General features: G+C 58.6%; 1 protein-coding gene across 12 annotated transcripts; it reads left to right on the top strand.

The window, feature by feature from the left end:
- Positions 1-783: 783 nt before the first annotated feature.
- On the top strand, positions 784-14,226 carry TPM2 (tropomyosin 2). 12 transcript variants are annotated; one of them, XM_032095348.1, is made up of 9 exons: positions 784-990; positions 1,788-1,913; positions 7,980-8,113; positions 9,155-9,272; positions 9,394-9,464; positions 10,209-10,284; positions 10,437-10,499; positions 10,817-10,886; positions 13,919-14,226. In XM_032095348.1, the coding sequence occupies exons 1-9, from the start codon at positions 877-879 to the stop codon at positions 13,999-14,001; spliced, it is 855 nt and encodes a 284-aa protein (XP_031951239.1). In that variant the 5' UTR covers positions 784-876; the 3' UTR covers positions 14,002-14,226. The 12 variants fall into 12 exon arrangements, with proteins under 12 accessions (XP_031951239.1, XP_031951243.1, XP_031951242.1 ...); XM_032095352.1 differs by lacking the exon at positions 13,919-14,226 and adding an exon at positions 12,670-13,905; XM_032095351.1 differs by lacking the exons at positions 10,209-10,284; positions 13,919-14,226 and adding exons at positions 9,688-9,763; positions 12,670-13,903.
- The last annotated feature ends 1,652 nt before the right edge of the window (positions 14,227-15,878 follow it).

Below are 15,878 nucleotides of genomic sequence, written 5' to 3'. Positions count from 1 at the left end.
AGGTGAAAAACAGAGAGTAGGTGGGTGCCAAGAAGTCTGCAAAGAGTTCTGGTCCTCCTGCCCCACCAGCAGCTGGATGGGAATGTCAGGAGCTCTGCTCACTTCTCCCCTGGGGGATTTTCCCCCTGTGGGCAATGCCAGCCAAACATGTCCCTTAGTGCAATCACAGCCTGAGTGTGTCCCCTACCCTTCAGTGCTGGCCAATTCATTGGTGTTCCCAAGTGCCATGCCAGCCCTTGAGGTGTCCCCACGCTAGTGCCAGCAAGCAGGGTCCCTCAGGCCCCAGTGCGCTGTGACAGGGCACGTGGTGTACCTAGGGCACTAGCATGAGGACAGCTCTGGAGCCAGTGCAACCAAGCTACCCCTACTCAGTGCCCCAGCATGTCCCTTGCCCGGTGCCACAGGGGTACCCCTAGCTCAGAGCTACAGAGTGTCCCTCACCCAGTGTCACTGGGGTGCCACCAGAGCATTGTCTTGAGGTGTCCATCACCCAGCGCCACCAGAGTACCCACAGCACAGTGTCCCGGGCTGTCCCTTGCCCAGTACCATCGGATTGTCCCCAGCGCAGTGACCCGGGGTGTCCCTCGTCCTCTGCCCCGGTGGGTGCCGGGCGCCGGGGCTGCGGCGATGCCCGCCGGGGGAGGCTGCCCCCCCGTTCCGCTCGGTGCGAGGGCCGGTGGCGAGCCAGTCCCTAAAAGGTGCTGGCGGGCGGCGGGGGAGGTACCGGGGCAGCCCCCGCCCGGCGCGGCCCCTCCCCAGCTTTTAGGCAGCTCGGCGGGGCGGGGAGCGCAGTGCCGGTGCTCCCGCCGCTCCCGGTGCTCCCGGTGCTCCGCGCCCCTCTGCCGTCCCGCGCCCCGCTGCCGACACCCCGCCACCATGGAGGCCATCAAGAAGAAGATGCAGATGCTGAAATTGGACAAGGAGAATGCCATCGACCGCGCCGAGCAAGCGGAGGCTGACAAGAAGCAGGCGGAGGACCGCTGCAAGCAGGTGGGTGTCCCACGGGCTTCCCCGGCATTACCTGGGAGCCCTCCACTCTAGGGGTGTCCAGCCCTGGAAACCCCGTCCGGTTGGGTGCCCAGCCCTGGGGATTCCATCCCACTGATCGTCCAGCCTGGGGACACTGCACTCTCTAGGCTCACCCAGTCCCCACACTGATCTCCCCTGGTTGTCCACCCTGGAGTCTCCTGACCTAAGCATGTCCTGGCCCAAGGACCTTGCCCCACTGGGTGTCCTGCTTGTGGATGCCAGCTCTATTGGTTGACAGCCCTTGAGACGTTACCTCTCTGGGACTGTGTCCCCAGGGACCTCACTCCACATGGGTCTGTCCCCAGGAACCAACGCTTCAGTCTCTTTTCCTTGACCCCTCACACTGGTCTCCCCAAACATCTTTCATCTCAGTGGGACTCCCCAGTGCCACCCCTCTGTCCCCGTGCCAGGGAGAGCCCTGCGGACTGCATACTCCCACCACAACCACACAGAGATGGGAACACAGATTGGTGTCCCCAGAGCTGTATCCCCAAGTCAGAGCTCTCCAGTCCCCTATAAAGGGAGGGAGACCACCACCCCCTTACCTCCGCCAGGCTCGGGGATGATGGGGGTCCCGGCAGCTGCTCTACACCTCAAGGACGTGTAGACCCAAAGTTGTCAGAGAGGACACGTCCATGTTCTCCTGCTGTGCCCCCCACAGCCTGGGTGTCACCAGGGGAAGGATGGGGGGACAGATCCCCTTCCAGCCTTGCAGACACTGCCATCTCCCCTGACCCCCACCCTTTGTCTTTTCCCAGCTGGAGGAGGAACAGCAGGGCCTGCAGAAGAAGCTGAAGGGCACCGAGGATGAGGTGGAGAAGTACTCCGAGTCTGTCAAGGAGGCCCAGGAGAAGCTGGAGCAGGCAGAGAAGAAAGCTACAGATGTAAGTAGGCACGCCAGCAGCTCCTCCCCTGCACAGGCTCTGGACCTCGGGGGGGTTAAAGGAAGAGGGGGCCCTTATATGGAAAGCGTCCGAAGGGAAGACTCTCAGGATCCCATTCCTTCGATGTTGACACTGAACTGGGCTGATGGGTCCTGTGTGGGGTGGGGGGGCCAGGCCAGCTGTGGGGGCCAGTGATGTGGTTGCTGGTCCTGTCTTGATCTTTGTGGGCAGCCTCCAACCTGGCTCCCCAAAGCTAACAGGGACAAATGTTCCAAGCTGTGTCACAAGTCCCAGGCATGCACCTCCTCAATGCTAGTAGGAAAACCTGTTGTGTTTGCTAAACCGTGGCAGAGCAGAGAAACAAAAAAATTTGCTGTGGTTGGCTGCTGAGTGCTGGCTGCAAGGAAGAATGCTTGGGGAGTGTGGAAGGGGATTTGGGTGGATTTGGGTCCGGTGTGCTACTTTGTACCCTGAGAAAGGCAAGGCCAGGAAGAGTTTTATTTAGTGCCAAGACTGATGTTCCTCCTGGGAAATAGATCCCTCTGGGGAGATGTTAGGAAGGTGTTGAAATTGGCTTGTGCCTGGCCAGGATGAAGGGTAGAACAGCTGTGTGCGGCCACGGGGACGCTTGGGAATGGAGTATAACGACCTGTGGTGCCACACAGGGTATTTGACACCCTATAAATAAATCCTCCTTTTGATAGCCAGCCCCTCTTTGATGAAAACCAACCCTGGAAACTGGAGGAGAAGCTAAAGGAGAGCCGTCTGGAGTACAGCCAGCAGGGCATGGCCAGGCTTTTTAGGATTGAGAACAAAAAATTCAATCCCAGCTGGTTTATGGAGCTAAATGGGGGAGATGCGTCAAATCTCTGAGGCTGCTGCCAAGGACAGGGGTGAGCGGACAAGGACAAGCAATGGCAGCACCAGTCCTCTGGCAGCCCAGAGCCCCTGGGCAGCAGCCAGGGGTCTCCTTAGACCTCTTTGCTGATCCTACAGATGACTCTCCTTTAAAACACTGAGAATCCTCGGGAAGGGCACACTCAACCTGGCATAGGGCAGCCACGTCAAGCTGGGCAAGGTGGCTGCTGTGTGCAGTGGGGTTCCCGCTGGTCTAATTGGGTCCATGCTGGTGTGGGACAGGGCAAACCCAGTGTGGGTGAAAGGGGACATGATGTTCCCTGTGCAGGGCTCCGAGGAAGGGGCAAACAGTGGTACCGGGCAGATGTCGGCTGTGGGGTGTGGTTTGCTGCTGGCAGTGGGCTGTGTGATGCCATCCTCAGCAGGGAGGGTGTTTCCCGGCTCTTGGTCCACAGCAGTTTGGCAAGTCTGTGGGCTTCAGCACAGAGAGTTCTGTACCAGAAGATACAGTGGATGGGAGCCACCAGGGAAGGGCTGGAGCCGGAGCCACGGTGAAGGAGCAGTGTCAGGCTGCAGTGCTCCAACACCGGGATCTCCCCAGAACCATGCCAAAGCCTGGACAGGCTGCACCATGTGTGGGGCTCTGGGAGTCACCCCTTGGCGCCAGGGACCTGAATGTGCTGACAGCTCTAAGTGCCAGAGCTGGTGTCACCTCCTCCCTGGTGCAAGGCACAGCACAGCTCCTGCTTCCAGCAGAGGAAGCATTGGGTAGACCCCCAGAGCACACCCACCCCAGCCACCCCATGCCCTCCCTGGCTGTCAGGACAGTGGGTGCCTTTGAGCACAGAGTGTCCCCATTCCTCAGATGGGTCAGGCTCATACCAGCGATCCAGGCAGCCTCCTGCTCTTGGCAAAAATATCAATGCCTTAAAAGAATAAACAGCCACCTCAATATGGCCCTGCCCTGCTGCTGGCACTGCATGCTGGGGTATGAAGGCCACGGGGACTGCACTAAAGAGTGCAAATACAATGCCCCAGGCACTTGGAGAAGTGTCAGATAGTGGCATAGAGCAGGGAATGCCTGACTCCTGATCAGCAACTCCACAGAGCTTCCCAGCAGCTCTGAGAGCCCACCATGCCCCCAGAATCTCTTGTTCCCAGGAGGGACAGTCATGGTGCCCAGGTCGGGATGGGAAAGGGCTGCTGGAAACGGTGAGGCCGGGAGAGCAGGTTTAGCCAGAACAGCCCTCTCCATCGCCCCGCATCCCCAGCAGTGGCTGTCCCCAGCCACCCCGGAGGGGCCTTAGGGAAACTGCCATTCCCAGGCCATGATCCCAAAGGCTTCACCCATGTTCCCGCCCCAGCTGCTTTCCCCAGCCAAGACTTTGCTCTTATTTGGCGATTCCCTGAGCTGGTGGGAGGGAACAGCACTCTGCTGGGAAGTGACTGCATCTCGGGGTGGGGCCACAGCAGGAGGCACCTAGCCTGGCTACTGCAGGACCAGGGTGGCTGACCTGCATCCTGTTCCCCTCCTGCCTGCAGCTGGCTCATCCCTGCCCCACTGCTGCCAGGAACCCTTGTTTCTGCTCTGGGCCCCCATGTCCTGGCTTGGGAGCATTACTGACATCCAGGCCTCAGACTGGGAGGAGGCAGTACCAGCTGGGCCCAAGGCCAAGCCCAAGGCTGTGTGCTCCCAGGGGACCCACAGTATCGCCTCTTCCGCTGCCTCTTGGCAAGGGGACATGGATCTGCAAGGTGCAGATAGCAGTGTGGCTGAGTCACCCCCAGGACCCCTGGCCCTGGTGAGCCAGCTGGTGAGGTCAGCCTGGGAACTGGCATTCCTGGAGGCAGGTGTGAAGTGCAGCCAGAAGGCTGTCAGTACTTCTTAAGGGAGGATTGAGCGCCAGCAGCTCCAGCTTCTTCTGATGGATCAAGACATGTGCCCCAGCCAGAATGGAGAGCCAGGAGCTGGAGGTTTGGCCTCCCCCACAGGGCACAATCCCCAGGCTGGAGGTGCCAGGGTGTCCATGGGCCCCATGAGTCTCTGTGGGGCTGTCAGACAGGTCCTCACACTGGGGAGCAGATACAAGGGACTGAACATGATGGATGCTGGGGACCTGGCTGAAACCCAGGTAGCCCCAGAGGGCAGCCAGGAGCGGGCTCTGCTCATGCCTCTTACTGACTTTCCATAAGGAAAAAGTCCACAACCCTCCTTAGCTCTGCAGCAAGGGCTGTGGAGGGCAGCGTTTGGGGAATACCCACGGGTACATAGCTCCTGTGGCCATGGGGGCTCACACAGGACAGGCTCCAGCACTCACAGACTCTGTGGACTGATGGAAATGAGTCCATTTCCCTGGGGTCCTCTCCGTTGCTCTGGGGGATTTCAGTGTGACTGTGCACCCCTGCCTGGGGGGCAGCCTGCATCCGGGGCAGCACCCCTGCCTTGGGGCCACTGTGTGCCCTCTCTGGGGGTACCATGTGCCCTTTCAGTGGGGACCATGCATCTGCCTGGCACTATGCGTGCTGACCCGGGGTGGGGGCCAGTGTGCCCTGCCCCGAAGCCATTGTGCATCTTGCCTTGGCGGGGATGTAGAGACGGTGACCAGAGCCTGGGGAGGACCACGCACCCTGCCCGGGGGCACCCTCTGTCCTATTTGGGATGAGGGGCACTGTGCATCCCTCCCGGCGTGGGAACTCTCTCCTGCCGCGGGTGAGCCCCGCAAGCCTTGCCCAGAGGAGCGGCGGAGCAGGTCGGTCGGAGGCAGCAATAGCAGCAGCAGGAGGAGGAGGAGGAGGAGCAGGAAGGGATGGAGGCAGGGCGGGCGGCGGGAGCGGCCGCTGCCTGAGCGCTTCCTGCCCGAGCCGGGCGGATCCCACAAAGGTCTTGGCGGTGTGGCCTCCCCGCCGGCAGTCCCCGCCATGGCCAGCGCCAGCTCCATCGATGCCGTCAAGAAGAAGATCCAGAGCTTGCAGCAGGTGGCCGACGAGGCGGAGGAGCGCGCCGAGCACCTGCAGCGGGAGGCCGATGCCGAGCGGCAGGCCCGGGAGCGGGTAAGGGCCGCTGGGATGGGAAGAGGAGGGCGGGGGGCGCCCCGGCAGCTCCCCGGGATGCCCCGCCGGCTCCGGCCCCGCTGCCGGCATCCGTTCCGGCGGGCCGGCCCCGGGCCCCCGAGCCGCGGTAGCCGGGCTGGCTGCCCGCGGGGTGGAGGAGCGGCGGGAGGTCCCCGGGGAGCCGCGGGGAGCTGCCACCCGGCTGGAGAGCCCGGCGCTGGGGGGCTCGGGGCAGTCCCTGCCTGCGGGCAGCGTCCGCCAGCCGCCTCCCTCCTCCGAGAGAAGATGCTGCGTTCAGCGGGGCTCCCCAGGGCTTCCCGGCTGGCCGAGCGCTGGGAGCGGGCAGCGGCCAGCCCTGCCTTGGGATCGGGCGCCTCCTGGGAAAGGATCCTCTCCCTCGAAGGCCAGCGTGCACAGCTCAGAATCCCACGCCCAGGCTCTTGTCTGGCTTCCAGCGGACTTTGCGGTCCGGGCCGCAGAGCTTTAGCTCTCCAGCCTGTCCCTTCTTGGGGACAAGCCGCCCCTTCACATTGCCTCAGGCCAAAATTTCCATTCTGGCAGTGGGATGGCATTCCCAAGCTGCAGCTTTTTCCTGGTTTGTCTTCTTAGTTGTTGGAGCTTTCGGTTTTCTTCCTTTCTTTCTGTTTCCTATGCCTACTCATTCACCATTCTCACCATATCAGGAGCGGCAGAGCTGGGTGCAGTACCCGGGTTGTTGTCACTCGGGCTGTGTGCGGAGGAAATGGCCCTTTCCTGCAGCCTCAGATCGGGTTCCCCGGTCACTGGGAGCTGCAGGGAGAGCTCATGTTCCCAAGTGTCCATCCGGGCAGGTCTGACCCACTTTGGGGGTGATTCCCTGGGAAAAAAATCTACCGACACAGTGAGGTTGATGCTGCGGGCAGAGCACTGCCCTGTGGGGGCCAGCTCCAGCGCCCCATTGGGCAGTCCGGCAAGGGACAAGCTCTCGGAGAGTCTGTAGAAAGGGTATTCATGGGGTGGAAGCAGATGTGGGGCTGGCAGCCCTCTCAGAGAGGTGCCGGCTGTGCCTGTCCCCATTCTGCCAACTCCCCACGGGGAATTGTGAGGGCACAGTGGCGCCATGCAGGGTGACAGCCCCTTGCTGTTCCCATAGGCCTTGTGCTTGGCTAATATTCCCTGGGGCATTCGCAGTGCTGAAGCATGAGGCTGGATGTGTCCAGGCACCGCAGCCAGCCAGTCCTGCTGCAGCCTGTGAATAAGCAGGAGACACTATCTCCTGGGTTGGTGCATGGGGCTGCTCCCCACAGTGAGGTCTTATTGCCACCCATCCCCTGATTTTGAGGGGTTTGTTTTCCTTGCACCCCCCTGGTGGGAAGCGGGGCTGGGAGCTGCTGAGGCAGTGTTTCCCGACTGTGGCGATGGAGCAGGAGGCCTTTACCAAATGGAAAGAGTGCAAGGCCAGGCGTCAACGGGCTGGCGGAGGGCCAGGGCCACTGCTCCTGGCCAGCCCCAGCTCCCAGCCCTGTGCGTGGGGAGCCTGGGAAAGGGAGGGCTCTGGTCCTGCCAGCCTCATCTTGGCCGGGCGCCAGCCTGCTGAGGGCGACTCGCTCCACTGCCCCCGGCACCGTGCTGTACATCAGCTGGGGGGGCTCCGTGCTTGGCTTCAGGCTGCCCTGTTGCACAGGGCCCTGGGGGTTCCCGCAGGAGAAACTCCCGGCTCACTCGGCCGCCTCTGTAAACAGGAAATCCACAAGCAGCTCCGATCTCCTTTTCAGGAGCGAAGCCGCACAGGGCATTCCTCCCCCTTTACTCACTGCTCTGCAAACCCCAAATACCATCCCCGTGACGACATGGCTGCTATGGCCACCCTACCCCAGTGAATGTGCCCTGTCCCCCTCCAGGGCGGGAGCTGGAGGTACGAGGACATGGTGGGGCTGCACATGCCAGGCTGTGGCTGAAAGGCTGGGAGAAGCCAGCATCAAATAGCCACTAGGGATGGAGATAACCCTATAGAGAGGTGAGGGCATGCATGGTCAGGCATGCCATTCCAGTGAACATGGGCTGGTTGCACAGTGCCAAGGGGCATTCCAGATGGTAAATGTAGGAGTAACCATTGAAAATGTGTTTTTCAATATATGTATGTGACATGGGATGACTGAGGGGTTTCTGTTCCCCCAGGCTGAGGCTGAAGTGGCTTCCCTCAACCGCCGCATCCAGCTGGTAGAGGAGGAGCTGGACCGTGCCCAGGAGCGCCTGGCCACTGCCCTGCAGAAGCTGGAGGAAGCTGAGAAGGCGGCTGATGAGAGCGAGAGGTGGGATGGATAGACACAGTGGGAGTGGTATCAGGTCACCACTGATTGCAGACAGCCCCCTTAATTTTGCAGTGGGGTCCCTCTGAAGTGACCTTATTGGGGTTTATGTTGGTTTTCCTGCAGACTTCAAAGGGAGAGAATAAAGCCATAATGCAAAGAAGTCCCCCATATACAGACATTCTTATCCAGAGCACACATAAAATCCTGAAAAATTTTATCTTGTATTTATAAAAGCACCAGACTGTAACCAAAGCCAGAGGAAGATAAGAGCATATTTTATTCCCCAGAGCAGCTTTCTATGCTCAAAGACACAACAGCCCAGGAGGGAACCTCTGTGCTGGTAACTAAGGTCAGATTTGAGAACAAGACAGCCTCATTCAAAGAGAGTTCCACAGGGTGTGTGTTGCCCCATCCTCATGGCAAGCAGGTTTCCCAGACTGGAACTGTGCAGGCAAGGGCAGTCAGGTTGTATGGGAGTGCCCAGACATGTCACAGCACTCCTGACAGCTACATGAGCTCTTCCCTCCATTGGCAAAGACCAGTTTGAGCAACAGCATCTGAGTGAGAGAAGAGTCTGCAGGAGTCCCTTCTGTGGGGGTTTGCGGGGTTTTGGTAATCCCCTGTTTGTGAGCATCACCCAGAATGAGAAAGGCTTTGCCACAGGATGTTTTCCAGTGTTTCCTTCAGGCTGCCAGCCTGTTGGGCTGTTTTTGTGGAGGTTGTGGCTGGCTCATCCTGGGCTGCACACCTTTTCACCCCCAAACGTGGGTTCAGGACCTGCCTGCTTGAGGGGCACCATAGGCATACCTCACTCTGGAACATTGCCCTGGGGCCAGCTCTACTCTAATTCTGCACAGGAACATTTTTGGGGTACTGCTGGTGTGACCTTACTGCATGCCATCCTCCCCAAGCAATGTACCATGTCTCTGAAGCTGGAGGGTGGTATTGTTTAGGGTACAGGATGTGCAGATGGGCAGGCAGGATGTGCAGATGACACCTTGACCCACAGCCGTAACATCTTCTTGCATGGTCTTTCCTCAGAGGCATGAAGGTCATCGAAAACAGGGCCATGAAAGATGAGGAGAAGATGGAACTCCAGGAAATGCAGCTGAAGGAGGCAAAGCACATAGCAGAGGAGGCTGACCGCAAATATGAGGAGGTGTGTAACCCTTTCCCCAGTCCTGACACCCTGGCAGCACCCAGAGCCACCTCCTCACAGCCCTGTGCCCCCAACTGGGGCAAGCGCAGGGCCAATGTGGGCCTCTTACTGCCATCAACAGGTCGCCCGCAAGCTGGTCGTCCTTGAGGGAGAGCTGGAGCGCTCAGAGGAGAGGGCAGAGGTGGCGGAGAGGTGAGCGGGGCTCCTGGTGGGCAGCGTGCAGGGGTCCCACACAGCCCTTGCCCCAAATCCCTGGCAGACATGGGGATGGGGATGGGGATGTCCCTCCCTGGAAGCAGCAGGGTCTATCATTGGGATTGCAGGCTGGGGGTGGGGGGGTGCCAACCCACCGGCATCACATCCCTGACCCTGTTCTCTGCTGTCCCCCTCCTGGGGTGCCCCCCTTCCACCCCAGCCGAGTGAGACAGCTGGAAGAAGAGCTGCGGACCATGGACCAGTCTCTCAAATCCCTCATTGCCTCAGAGGAAGAGGTACTGGGGCAGGGGCACGGGGCGATGTGCAGAAGCCCCCTCTCTCTGTCGCTGTCTCTCGAACCATGCGAGCCACCTCTCTCCTTTCTGCACCACTGCCTCCACCACCGGCCTCCCCTTGCCTCCCTCTGCAGCGGGTGCAGGCCGGGCACGCTCCTCCATCCCTCCATCCATGCTTCCCTTGGCGGGGCCAGCGAGAGCTTGGCTGGTGGTGATGCACAAGGTATCCGTGCAAGGAAGCACAAGGAATGGATGAACAGATGCGTCCCGGCAGCTCCTGCTCGGAGTGGCTCTGCTCCTGGTCCACCTGCACTGAGTTTTCTCCTCTCTCAACTTGTTTTCTCTCTTTCTTTCCTGCTTCCCCGTGCCTGTTCTTTCTGCTCCTGCCTCTCTCCTGCCCTTTGGCCCCACTCCCCCCCTCCTGCCGGCCCTGCTTGGGATGTAGTAAATGTGGTGACCTAGAGGAGGAGCTGAAAATTGTCACCAACAACTTGAAGTCCCTGGAAGCCCAGGCTGACAAGGTAGGACCCAGTGAGGCTGCTGGAGCTGGGAAGAGTGCATGGGGGGCTGGGAAGAGTGCGTGGGCGCTGGGAGTGCTGCGGTCTCCTGCTGGGGTGAAGGACAGCTGGAGGCACGCCTTGGGACTCACAGGTGCTTGTCTCTGTCTCTGCAGTATTCCACCAAGGAGGATAAGTACGAGGAGGAAATCAAGCTTCTAGGGGAAAAACTGAAGGAGGTAAGGGGTGTAGGGCCACCACTGAACCACTACAGGCATGAGCTTGCTATCCTGAATGGGTTTTGACGCCATTATGCCCATGTCCTCTCACGGTTTCCTAAATTGCAGCCCTGCAGCATAGCAGGTACCTGCATCTGGGATGACCTTTATTAGTCTGTTCTGATGTAGGGTGTGAGGCTCCATGGAGCCCTAGTCACTTCTGTTCCTTGCCTTTCCCATGGGAGGGCTTCCGGAGAAGGGTACCAAAGATGCAAATGCGGCAGATTTGGAGTGCAGTGCAGCCTGCACTCACCCTTTCCCCACTGTGCTTCCCACAGGCTGAGACCCGAGCGGAGTTTGCAGAGAGGTCTGTGGCAAAGCTGGAGAAAACCATTGATGACCTAGAAGGTAAAATGTTTCCACCAGCCCTGTGTCCCTCTTTCCTGGGGTGGCACTGGGCACACCATGCCCCTGGTGTGGCTGGACAGTGCTTGGCCAGAGGGAGGGGATGGGCAGAAGTTCTGGGAGCAGGGTGGCTGGAAGTCACAATGTCTGGTGCAGGGGCACAGAGCTCCTTGGGTCTGTGCTCTGCCCTTGGGTCGGGAATAGGGTCTCATCCATGCTGCCTGTGCCCGCACACTCCTGCTGCCCTCAGCCTGCCGTTCACAGCCACTCTCTCTCTCCACCTTGTGCCCTCCACTCTACTCCACCATCTGCTCCCCGCCTGCCCCCACCTGCAGATGAAGTGTATGCGCAGAAGATGAAGTACAAAGCCATCAGCGAGGAGCTGGACAATGCACTTAACGACATCACCTCCCTCTGAGCCCCACGCTGGGCACCAGCACTGCACCCACTCCCTGCCTGTCTCTCCCTTCCCCAGCTCGGCTGTTTGCCTGCCTGGCCATCCCACCTCTCTCCCTACCCTCTCTGTCCTCCTCTGTCCTACCTAGCCTGTGCCTGTCCATCAGCTCCTTTGGGACAGGAGCTGACGAGGGGTGTTCCCGCTGTACCCCTCTTTGGGGAGACAAGATGTAGGTGCTTAGAGCTGTGTTCAGGGCAGGAGAACAGCCCCACATACTGACTGGACAGTGTAGTTGTAGGCCCATGCCACAGCATTGCCCTGGGGATCAGGACTGTGCCCAGAAGCCCTTTGTTCCAGCAGCTCCCTCCTTGGCTCCCCAGCAGCAGAAGCACTGGGGACCCTGCAGCTCCGGGGCTGGGGGGCCATTTCCCCCCCCCATGTACTTCCAGCCAAGTCCCCCGGTGCTGCTTGCTGGCCCCAGCATGGGGATGACCTGCACTGGGGAAGCGGCACCTCCACTGCCAAAGCTCAGGCCTGGGGGATAGAGGGTTGGATCCATCTGTGCAGACACCTTGTTCCCCGGCAGGCAGGCGACCCCCACTCCTCCCTCACCCTTCTGTCCTTGCACATTGCTCTTCAGTTTGCATCTCATGACTTTTCTTTTGTGTTCTGTCCCTCTGGGTTAATGAGTTGATATCAATAAAATTTTAACATTGGTTTCTCCTTTGTTTTCTTCATGCCACTCTATCCCTCATCTCCTGCCTGTCTCATGTGGGTACTGTCAGCAGTGTGGTAGGAGGTGGTTGCAGGCAGCTCGCAGCCACAGGCCCCCTGGGGTGACCGTGGCTGAGACCCAAGAGGCTCCTGCGCTGCCAGGCTGAGCGGGACAGGGCCATTCTGCTGACCCCAGCCACCTTCTGACTCTCGTACACAGCTTTCCTCATCTCATGCTATCTTCTCCATGAGTCTTTTGGCGTGAAATAGCAGGGTTAGTCCTGGTCCTGTCCATTCCCTGTCTCCACTCCCAGATGTTGCCTACAAGCAGCAATCTCAGCCCTGTCATGGCTCCTGCAGCCCCTTCCCTTGGTGAAGGGTCTGATGCTACCCTTCAGCAGTTATCTCTTGTGAGCCCTAAATTGGTCCTGATCCCCCTCCTCCTTCCTCACCACCCTTCCATGTCCCAGAATCCAGTTTCCAAAGTGATGGACGTACAGCCTTGTGCCTGCACCAAGACTGGCTGCCTCCTCCTGCCCGTCCAGCTGTATCCCACCACTGTCTGGGTGGCTTGTGGTGTTTCCAGCGAAGGCTTTCAGAAATGCTGTCTCTTTTCACTAACTCACTTTTTTCTCTCTCTTTCCTGTGCTGCGTTGATGTCTCCATTTTCTCTAGAGCGTTCTCAGCAGGAGGCCGAGAAAAACCGTGTTCTCACTAACGAGCTGCGGGTCATCCTTACTGAACTTAACAACTGAGCTGCCCAGAGCTCCTGGCCCCGGCCCAGCCTCCCTGCCCCATTTTGGCCAGGCTGGCTCAGGGCTGGGAGCCCCACCCTGCTGGGGTGAGGCAGGGTGTGAAGCCTTGCCTTATCCTAATAGGGGTAACTACCATGCTTGGGCAGGACAGGGAGCCCCTCTGCAGCTGATCAGTTTTTTGTGGGAGAGATATGAGGGGTTTTGTGATGTCCTGGGATGCCCACGTAATGATTGCTGTCCTCTGGCATCATCCTGGCTCTGCTGGGGAGGGATGTGGTTTGTATTGCTGCCTTCCTCCCCTTGTCCCAGGAGTCACTGGGCAGCCTCTTCCTTCTCACTCTGGTCACCCCAAACTGTGCAGGGAGGATCCCCTTAGAAAGAGGTCCTTGCAGGGTGCTGGGAAGGCTGGGATAGGAGCTGGGGATCCAGCAGCACCCATTGCCCCAAACTTGGGACAGGGAAGAGGCTAGCAGGGCACACTGGGAGATGGGGCTGGTTGGACAGCAGTCTTGTTCCATACCCATCTCTGGGGGAAGCATGATGCCATTTGGAAGTGAACACCAGAGGGAGGCTGCCTTGGCAGCAGGCTGCCTGGCAGAGCTTATCCTTGTAGCCTTGTTAGCTCTGCTCCTTATCTCTCTGTTGTCCTCTGCCCACTCTTCTGGGCTGTTAATGGGCTGTTTTCTCACTCCTTTTCTTCACGGAGCACTGCTGGGTCATGCAGCAGGCATTGGTTCTCTGCTTCTCCTGGCCAAAGGTTTGTGCATGTGCCCACAGCTGGCCAGTGGTGATGCCACAGTGTCTGGCCAAATAATGGTACTTGCCAGCAGCACCTATGCTGCAGAGTACTCAGCCATGGGCAGTGGGGCACCCTGGGAAGATGGAAATGCTGAAGAGTGGTAACTGCCTGCCCCAGAGATCAGCCTCACTGGCCTGGCCTCCCTGGCAGATCTGAGACTGGCTGGACTCATCCCTGCCAGAAATGGGGCTACTTGTGTGGACTATGCTCCGCAGGGGACGCCCCATTCGACTGGAGGCCATAGCTGTACTGAAATGTCCATCTGTGTGTGTGTGTGTCTGTGCTTGGTGTGGTGTGTGTGGGTCCTGCTGCACCTGGGTACATTTGGGCTGTGTCTGTGTGCGTGGTTGGGTGTCCCTTGTATTCACAGAGAGCCTGGCCAGTGCCAAAGAGGAGAACGTGGGAATACACCAGGTCCTGGACCAGACCTTACTGGAGCTGAACAACCTCTGAGCTGCCCTGGCAAGCCCCTATCCCTTTCCCCCACCCAACACATGCACCCCACTGGCATGCTCAGGATGTCATCAGCTGAACTGCATCTTGGCCAAATCCACACATCCATTGAGAAGGGAAGCTCAGCAGCCTTGCACTGTGGCTGATCATGGGGATCTTGTTTGTGCACAGCCTGAATGGCTCTGTCCTGTCTTTATGTCCAAATATTAAAGCAGTTTGACAAGACGGATGGCTATGTTTGGTCCTTTGGGTGGGTGCAGGCACTGGGATAAGAGGTGTGTGTCTCTCTCCCCAGTTCATGCAAGGAGGGTCTGCAGGACCTCTGTGGCTGTGGTGGGCTTGGAAGGATAACCATGTGGTTTGGACTGTGTTCCCTCATCTCCATCACTTTCTTGGAATGCAGAGGAAACCTCCAGGTCTCAAGCTCAGTCCAAACTCACCATCCTCTTCAAGTACACAGTGATAAACCATGTTGCTGGTGTGTCCCCTCCCACAGTCTGCATGCTACTGGGCTGGCCACCTGGGGAAGCCACAAGGTCTTTGACGTCTCCATGGAGGGTTCATGTTTATCACAATGAGGAAACACACAAGCACGTGATCATGCATGCTCACATTATTATTTGTCAGGGTCTTCTCCAGGTCTGGGATTAGCTGCTCACCCTTTGTACTAGCTGCAATTTCTATTGCCAGTGACTGAACGCCTGCCTGAGGGACAGCTGTGTAAGCCAGCAAATATTAATGCAGCAGACAAAGTGTTCAGGAAGTTTCTTCCTGGCTTGCTGTATTTTCTCCAACACAATTTGAAGAGCAGCCGGATGTGTCTCATTGCTGCCACCAAAATGGGCTGGATTTCCTGGGGATGCCCAAAACCATTATCTAGTCCTGCCCTTCGCTTCGGGCCCCTCCATAATGTGCACTGAGCCCTGCTGTCCCACACTACCCAGCGGATATCCGTCTAAAAGCACATCCACATACTGCCAGGAAACACAACTCATGCTGACCCCTTGTCAAGGCAGACCCAGCAAGACACTGGCAGGGATAGATTTTGTTATCTGCTTTCCTTTATTTGCTGTACCTCTCAGGTCAGGAAAGGAGGGTGTTGAGATTCAATCTCTTTCCTGCCCAGCTGCTGCTGGCCTCCCGCCCTCTCCATAGCCCAGTAATTCTGTTTCGTGGTTCTAAGACCTTCTACAAGAGGGAAAAAAGCTCCCCATGCATGAGGTGCTCATTTTCAGTTCACCCTCCCAAGGTTACAAAGTCTGCTGTGAGCTGCAGCCTCCCACCCTGGGCCTGGAGGAGCCAGAGGGGAGGACAGCACACGGTGTCTTGGACTGCTGAGCTGTCCCTGCGCAAGGGCCGGAGCTCCTCCTTGGGCCCGCCTTCCTTTTCTGCAGTGCATCTGCTGAGCCATTCTGTTGTTTAGTCAAAGCCCCTTCCAGGCAGGGGGTTGTCTGGTTTTGAAAAGAACCAGAGTGTAAAAGCACCTCTTCTCTGGAAGCCTGCACCCTGTACTGCAAACAAGCCTGCCCTGTGCCCCGGTCAGGGTGCGTCCCAGTGCCCAGCCTCTGGGCGCCCTTCGCCTTCCTGCTGGGACAAAGAGCCCTTTCACACCCACTGTTTTTTCCCCATTAGCTGCTGCTGCCTCCTGGTTTGGACCAGTCCACTTTACTTAACTGTTTACACCTCGCTGCAAGGGACTTTTTATTCCTTTGAACTGCCTGTGATTTGGCAGTGAGATCCTGACTGCTGTTCCCAGGTGATGCTCAGCCTGGGAAAGGCATGAGCTATGCCATGGTTCAGCAAAGCTTTGCATTTTCTCCATTGTCCCACCCATCTCCTTTCCCCTGCAGCCCCACAGAGAAATATGCAGACCAGGG

This window comes from Corvus moneduloides, chromosome Z (assembly GCF_009650955.1).
Source record: "Corvus moneduloides isolate bCorMon1 chromosome Z, bCorMon1.pri, whole genome shotgun sequence".
In the NCBI taxonomy this organism is placed as follows: Eukaryota; Metazoa; Chordata; class Aves; order Passeriformes; family Corvidae; genus Corvus; species Corvus moneduloides.
The sequence above is the reverse complement of the archived record's forward strand: the minus strand, read 5'-3'. Positions and strand labels throughout refer to the sequence as shown.

Coding starts and splice junctions, on each gene's coding strand:
- TPM2 (XM_032095348.1), top strand. CDS start 877: ATGGAGGCCATCAAGAAGAAGATGCAGATGCTGAAATTGGACAAGGAG. Junction 991..1,787: donor CGGAGGACCGCTGCAAGCAG/GTGGGTGTCCCA, acceptor GTCTTTTCCCAG/CTGGAGGAGGAACAGCAGGG. Junction 10,285..10,436: donor TGGAAGCCCAGGCTGACAAG/GTAGGACCCAGT, acceptor CTGTCTCTGCAG/TATTCCACCAAGGAGGATAA.